This window comes from Sparassis crispa (genome assembly GCF_003851025.1).
Source record: "Sparassis crispa DNA, contig_000001F, whole genome shotgun sequence".
NCBI classification, from domain to species: domain Eukaryota; kingdom Fungi; phylum Basidiomycota; class Agaricomycetes; order Polyporales; family Sparassidaceae; genus Sparassis; species Sparassis crispa.
This window is the reverse complement of record NW_020939748.1, coordinates 234,161-241,336: the sequence shown is the minus strand read 5'-3', so window position 1 is coordinate 241,336 and position 7,176 is coordinate 234,161. Positions and strand designations below refer to the sequence as shown.

At 48.9% G+C, this 7,176-nt stretch overlaps 1 protein-coding gene across 1 annotated transcript; it reads left to right on the top strand.

Annotated features, from left to right (window-relative positions):
* Positions 1–6,620: 6,620 nt before the first annotated feature.
* Positions 6,621–7,010, top strand: SCP_0200810 (hypothetical protein; the record flags this gene model as incomplete). The annotated part of the gene is made up of 1 exon (XM_027753996.1): positions 6,621–7,010. The coding sequence occupies one exon, from the start codon at positions 6,621–6,623 to the stop codon at positions 7,008–7,010; it is 390 nt and encodes a 129-aa protein (XP_027609797.1).
* Positions 7,011–7,176: the final 166 nt, after the last annotated feature.

The window sequence follows — 7,176 nt, the reverse complement described above, 5'->3', positions numbered from 1 at the left end:
GCAACTCTTCCATGTCGTTGCATCCCTCCTAGTCTTACCCTTGGCGCACGCTCCCACTCGGTCACCACTACTCTCGATCCCCAGACACTCCCCATTGTCCACTCCCCCATTTTTATTTTTATCCCTGGCGTCTCCTTATGATGATGACTCGTCAGCATTCCATCACCCTTCTCACCGAGCGCTGACTCGGACGCCGGACGTAGGCTGGTCGTGGCCATGTCGCTTCATATATTAGGGTGTATAATATTGTGGAATGCCTGGGCTTGTGATAAGATCTTTCAGCAAAGTGAGCATGGTTATCCTGCAGAATAGGAAGCACCTGGAGATGGGAAAATGGAAAGAAATATGAACGTAAGCTTCCACGTCATTTGCTCATCAGATACGATATCCTGAGGCACAAAAATTGAGACAGACTCTGCCCAGAGAGAACAAATTACTCTTGCGAATGCCTCATCGCAGTGGTCCTTCTTTTCCGTGCCTTTTAATTGATGGTGTGTTTTGTAAAGGCTCCGTTTGTGCTTCTCGATGGTCCATTGTTCGTCTTCGCAGTATCTGACCCAGAGAGAGAACAAGAAGGGACTGTGCGCATCCAGAGACACGGCGTGGAATGGGGAGCATCAAACGCAATGGAGATGCCCCAGTAAAGCCCCCAAGTCCTGTATGCTCCTGGACAAAGGGTATCCACTTTCCACGCCTGCCGGTCCTTGTCTCGTGCCTTGATATGGCTCTCTTGTAATTCCAGATGTTCGACAGGGCAAGACGTAAATGTTGACACCGGCCCACACAGTGCTGTTTCGTTCAACAATCAGGTTACGAGCTTCAGTTTCGGCTATCTCTGTTGAGCTTAGCGATGCTAAAGCTATGTCTTCTAGATCTCAAGATGATTACCCCTTGGTCAGACGTTCGATACGAGCATGATTTATATTGAATATGGCGGAGGTAGAAGAGCAGCATCGGGTACGCGGCAGATTCCATCATGCCCCCCAGTGCTTCATTTTGTGCATCTCGTCCTCACTGGAGGCTTCCGATGCCTGAGCGATGAGTGCTCAGGTGTCGTTCTTGTTTCCTCTATCTGAGATGTCTATGCCGTTGCGCGCAGGGGTTCCTTGCGAGGTCCACCCAAAGCATTGTAAGTTGTCGCTCAAGACGCATTCACTCCATTCCCTCGTGCCTTGGGCGAGTCCGAGTGATTGGGATCATAAAATGTGGGCGACTTGTAGTCCTCATCGGGCCAGCAGTCTCCTGTCGAAACACCTGCTGTAAATATCGTGCACGTCGGAAGAGACGCGTTGGTGCTCAGTGTTCAACGAGCGTGGAAGGCAGTAGTGCCACAGCGGAACTGCAGTAGGCAAGGTCAGTCTGTGCAAACATTTTTACTCTTCGGCAATCTGTGTATGGTTGTTCTTTCTTTGTTGCTGACCACCCTACCATCGTCCGTTAAAATGCAGACGCATAAGCAACAATAAGTGCATGATCGAGCTGACATCCTTTCTGAGGAACAGCTTACGGTCAGTGCTTTAATCCATTGCTCCATAAGGTTGTGGCTCGGTGGCGATGGTGCCACCATTACCAAGCCATTATTACTCTTTGTGTGCCGTTGCCACGGCCACGGCCAGCCAGGTATATGAGCACCTTCTCTCTTCCCTCTTTCATCAGACCATCCACTCCTCATACACACATACAACCTCGACATGATTCAGTCGCAACTCGACACAGGGCCATATGTCCTCTCTGTTATGGAATACGCCCTCCAACACATCGCACACCGCGAGCCGCACACGTTAGTTCTATGCACAGTCCTCACACTCATTGAAGGTCTATCTCCCCTGACACGGTGCTGGAGTGTCTGCCGTTGATGCTTCCATTTTGACCGGTGACATCTGCGACGTCAAATCTTCACCTGCAGCCACACCATACCAGGACGACTTGAGGATATGGCCCAGGGTTTGAGTTTACCTGTGGCATTCTATCGTAGTGGGACCGCAGGGAGGCGAAGTGGTGGGCCGTGGTGACTCGCTCACACTCCCATTCAAAGTCAGCTTGCTACCAGTTCCGCGGTCGCGCACAAGGTACACCCTATTCCCTGCAATGTTTTGGTGAGTCAAATTTGGCAGAGAAAACATCTACATTAGATGGTAACCAGTCTACGAACCAAATCATTCAATTGACATCTTTTTCCCTGGTCTTTGAAGGCAGTGGTAATACTTCCTGTCGATTTCACAAGACAGGTTTTCTCGAGGAGCCGCTGATGGTGCCAGGTAATGCACCTCTAATGCATCTTCTTGAAACTTTGAGGTCACTGGTCTCTAAAGCAGTTAGGCATGACGACAAGACGGAACTCCTCACATACAAAGCCTCAATGAATGGGTGGCCACAGGGTGACAAGGCACTTTCCCATTTGAACTGGGTAAGCCACCCGACTCGAAGAGCAACGAAATCGACCCAATACCATCAAGCAAGCGCACTCCAGCAGTGATTGAAGGCACTGAATAACAAGTATACCTACCAGTTCGCAAACCATGTCACGCGATATAGCTTGAGATAGCTGGTCGGATGATCTATCCTTTCTTCCAATTTTCCTCCGCTTGATCTTTCCTTACCTCTGATGTGCTGTACTATCGTGTGTAGCCTTTGTATTAAATGCTACTGTAGCCTCTGTATTAGTAAATGCTACTGTATTGCATATAGTCTCTATTAGATACTACTGTGTCGCATATAGCCTCTGTATTAAATGCTACTGTATCGCATACTTGCGTTACATTTGAAACTGGCCACTGGCAAAGTTCATGAATTCGCTAATTTGGAGTACGGAAGGGATCACTCAGAGAAGCTTCACCTTGCTTGCCACTGTTGTTGTCTTTTCCAGTGTGCGCTCTGCCCAGACTTCGACACCAGTTAACGTGGTCATCGAGGAGTCGTCACTGAATGCGCTCCAGAACAAAATTCGGGAAGTCTTTCCATAATGGTCCTGGACTTGTGCTGGACATAGGTGGCCGCAGTCTAGCCTCCCAGAGGCGGTTGTAGCTACTCTGCTTCAACCTTCGTGACTCAGGATATCCGTATCTGACCGGCAGTCCTCTATTTCTCGCACATCTGAACATGGCTCATATTAGGGGTCCTACTAGTAGTGCAACTTCACAGGTCTTCCCTTGTGCAGCAAGCTTCTCAATACGGGGAGGCCACTTGGGTATTTACAAATATATCACCTTGTGCTTGTGCTTAGGCGTTACAACTGACATGGTTACTCAGCATGGGTATACCTGTACTAGTAGGAATCATCTCGTCAGTGTCGGTTTGCCAGAAGCCTGCTGGCCGCAGGAGACGCGCCTGAGTGGGAAGCATTTAGTGAATGAATCAGTGTTGTTGCCATTGCATTTCGATGTAGCGCTTTTGGTGATCACAGTAAGTCGTTCTCGTCTCCAAATGGCCCTTATAGTTGCATGTCTAATGCCCGACGGACTCAACAGGGTCGTCATTCTAACATCATCTGCACGGTCTGGCGCGCAATCTCTCTCTCACTTTCCTGGACAGTAAGATCTATTTTTCACTTAGTTTGTTCTGCACTCGCGCTGATGATCACTATGTAGATGTTGGCACTGCATTTTTCATAGACGAAGAGTGCATGAACATTTTCTCTGAACGGGCATGCTGACCTGTGCCACGTATTACGTTGCAATTATTACTCGCTCGTCCTAAGAGGGCCCAGAGTTCATGAGCGGTGCAGGGGAAAATTCGACTTTGTCCACTAATGGCCGCGAAGTACTCCACAGGACCAGATGGGATGCACGTCCCACAGTAAGGTCTTCGCGACATGTCCCAAATTGCTGACCGATCTTCCGCTAGAAGCTTATGGAGCTCCTGAACACTTCATTCGGAAAATGTGTCGACACATCATTTCCTGGGAGTGTGGCCGGTGTGGTCGGCAGGCACATGGAGATGTTGTTTGATAAAGTATACTTGTCGACTACTATCATTGACCTGGTAGTGTAAGGTGTTTTGCACTTCTGTTACCATGCATTCAGACCGAGCCCGTTTGACCCCGGGATTTTTCCTACATAATGTCTAACATATAAAGTATGTCTTCGATACCTCTTGTATTTTTTTTCTTGATGTTGTGTCATCTTGAGAGTAAGCGCGATGAAGAGAGTCATTTGCAAGGAAGAGCGCCCAATTGGTCACAGATCGTCACAAGTGCCGATATGCCGTTGCCTTGTCTGTCCTCTAGTCGGAGCTCAAACTCCAGCGCTTCGTTGTCACGCCTAAAGCACGTCTGTCTTGCAAGTCGCAGAGCACATACTATTCCTCAAGGCAGTTTGCACTCAAATTGCATGTCTAAAATCCTAGGGACAATTGTAGCTACTCCATATTTTTTTCGTGAATTTTGGTGGAGTAGAATTCCCGAGAGACGGCATCTTGCACTACTAGGCCACTTTGCACTTCAGGGTCAATGATAGTACCTGCAACACTTACAAGCTACAGATTTATTTGTGTTAAATATTCAAGCGTCGGAGGACCTCAAAGCCGCGAACAATAAGCAATAAGCCGAAAACACGTCATCGTCGCCGTTTCCTTGGGTACCGAAACAAGTGGCGGTCACACTTTTGTCATTGTTTGGATCCATGCATTGTTTGTACATTGGTAAGCGCCGTTGCCATCCCTCTATAAAAGAGGGCATCTAACGAGTCCTGTCTCTCAATCCTCCGCTTCTGCCACCCAACAAATGCCAACCGCTATACTTCGACCCCGATGTTCTCTATGCGTACAATTCCGCATGCATTATCTTACAAGGTGTGTTCATTTCTCTTTGTGCATTAGCTCTCTCGATTGATAACACTTTCTTCGCCAGATACCAGAGGCGACCATGTTTTCAACCACGGACGACATTTGTTGTCCAATGTCCGACTATTCGTGTCGAGGAATTCACACTGGTGCCGCTCGATGCCTTGCGGTGTCATCCTGCACGGCTCGGCGCCATCGACATCGCGACCCTCGTCGTATCTTTTTTATTCCATTTCTCATTAACATGGGACACTCTTCTGGTGCTGGCACTGGAATCCAGTTTCCTTTGATTCTGATTATTCCACCCTCGGACCCGGTATAGGGCGAGGGATGCCTTTCACTGGAGTGGATTGCAGGGCAATCTCACACTGCTGCAGTGCCAACCTGGGCCTACAATTCCCAGGCCCTACCGTTTGGTGTAGATGGACGTGTCTCCAGGGAAAATTCCTCCGGCATCCGGGCGTGCGCGGTTTGAGCTCCCAATGCCTGCTCCCGTGGCAAAGTGGACAACCGGGGAGTCTGTGCTGTTCAGCATTGGCGATGTTTGCGGCATCCCTATCAACCAGCTGGGCCTTTTGCGTGCATGCGTGGCATGAAGGACCATGTCTTCGAGAACACAGGACTATCGTCAATCCATGTCGACCTGATGGTATATTCCCTTTTGCTGTCCATTTTTGAACGCATCCTGATGGACGTTAATTGCGACTGCAGTGGTTCGACGGCACCCAGGTCGAAAAGCCGGTAGGGTTAGGTTAGCCAACCTAACCTAAGGTCGGGAAGGGTATAACAACATTATGCCTGACACAGTGCGAATTTGAGGAGGTATATCATTCAGGGGCCATGATGTGCGGACAGTCCTGCATCATGGACACCATCCTCTTTGACTATGACCACACACCTATCTGGGCTATCTCACGCTGTTGAACTCATTTGGCTTGCATGCTCCTACATCGATCCGGCACGCTCTGCCACTCCGCAGTAACACCTCTGCTTTCACATCATCCTCCGACTCGGACGAAGAAGTCGATGTGGTGCCGAGCCTTGATGTTTCACCTCATTTAGTAGTTGGTTACGTCTTCGCATCTTCGCAATCCTCAGTGGATTTGTATTCTCGCGTAGAATAGCTACCTGTCCTCTGAATTTCTGTAGGTTCTATCCACTCTGTAACTCAGACGAGCTCTTTATAAAGAGTTCCTTTCGTTCAATCGAAGCATAGTTCACTCTATTCTGTAAAAAACGTGGGCCTGAGCCCATCCTTGATGCGAGTATCTGCAGCTAGATGTGAGATGTGTGACCTTGAGATTTGAGAGGAGAGGACGATCGCGCATTGCCACAGCAGGAAGGTAGCCTTCCCCTTTCCGCCATCCGATCAGTGTTTCCTCGTCACGTATGTACATAGGTTAGCCTGCGTCATGGCGCGCACCCAGTCCATTGCAAAGGTATGCATACAGGACTGAATGGAATATTCCATTCAGTCCTGTATGACAGCACCAGGTGACACCGTGACTGCACAACACTTGTCGCTGTCACCGTGTGTGGTGTCGTCGTCCTTCAAGTTGCTCTCAGGCTGAGTCTGTAGTTAAAGCATCGCTGCTCGCCTTCAGACGTCTCACACAACCCTTCAATCTGCATCCGACTCCAGGCTTCAGACCTTAGGTATGATTATTGCTTATCTGTGAAGAACGTTGGCACCGATATCTGCTACCCTTACCATCTAGTCTACCCGAGGATCTGTCTTTACCTATCGACGCCTAACTTTCACCTGCTGTTTCCTACACGTCGTTGGTGCATATGCGATGGTCACTGTCTACGCACATGCTAACCAGCCGTGCCATAGCATCATGCCCTTGATCATTGGTGGCTACTTCTTGACCGATCAACAGTTGGCCACACTGGGTGCTAAACGTGGTCTCAACATCCCCAATGGCGAAGCGTACATTTTGAATTCGCACCTGCTCTCCAGGGGAATCAAGTATTGTACTGCGATCCCGGTTGCTCTACCCCAGAAGGACCCGCATGCCTCAAACCCCTTTGTGACCGGAACGTTGATTACGACTCACAAGCGAGATGATAATGTAGAGCGTCTTCGTGATTGTGTCTCATTTGTAGAGAACAACGATGACTTGCAGATCAAGGAATGGCTGCAGCGATATGGGGTGCCGGATCCCGTGTTTGAGACTGTTCCTGATCCATTTGGGAAGTTCAATGAGAACGGTGTGATGCAGGACTAGTTGTGTTTCCGTAGCTGACTTGTCGATGTATGTTGTGAAATGTTCTGGCTGTGTGTTGATGATCTTTGTGTAATTGCTGTTATTTACTGCATTTTCCACGTTGTAGCAGGGGTACATTGAATGCTATGCTACTCTGTCTGGATGATACGATACTATCCAGGCTCAT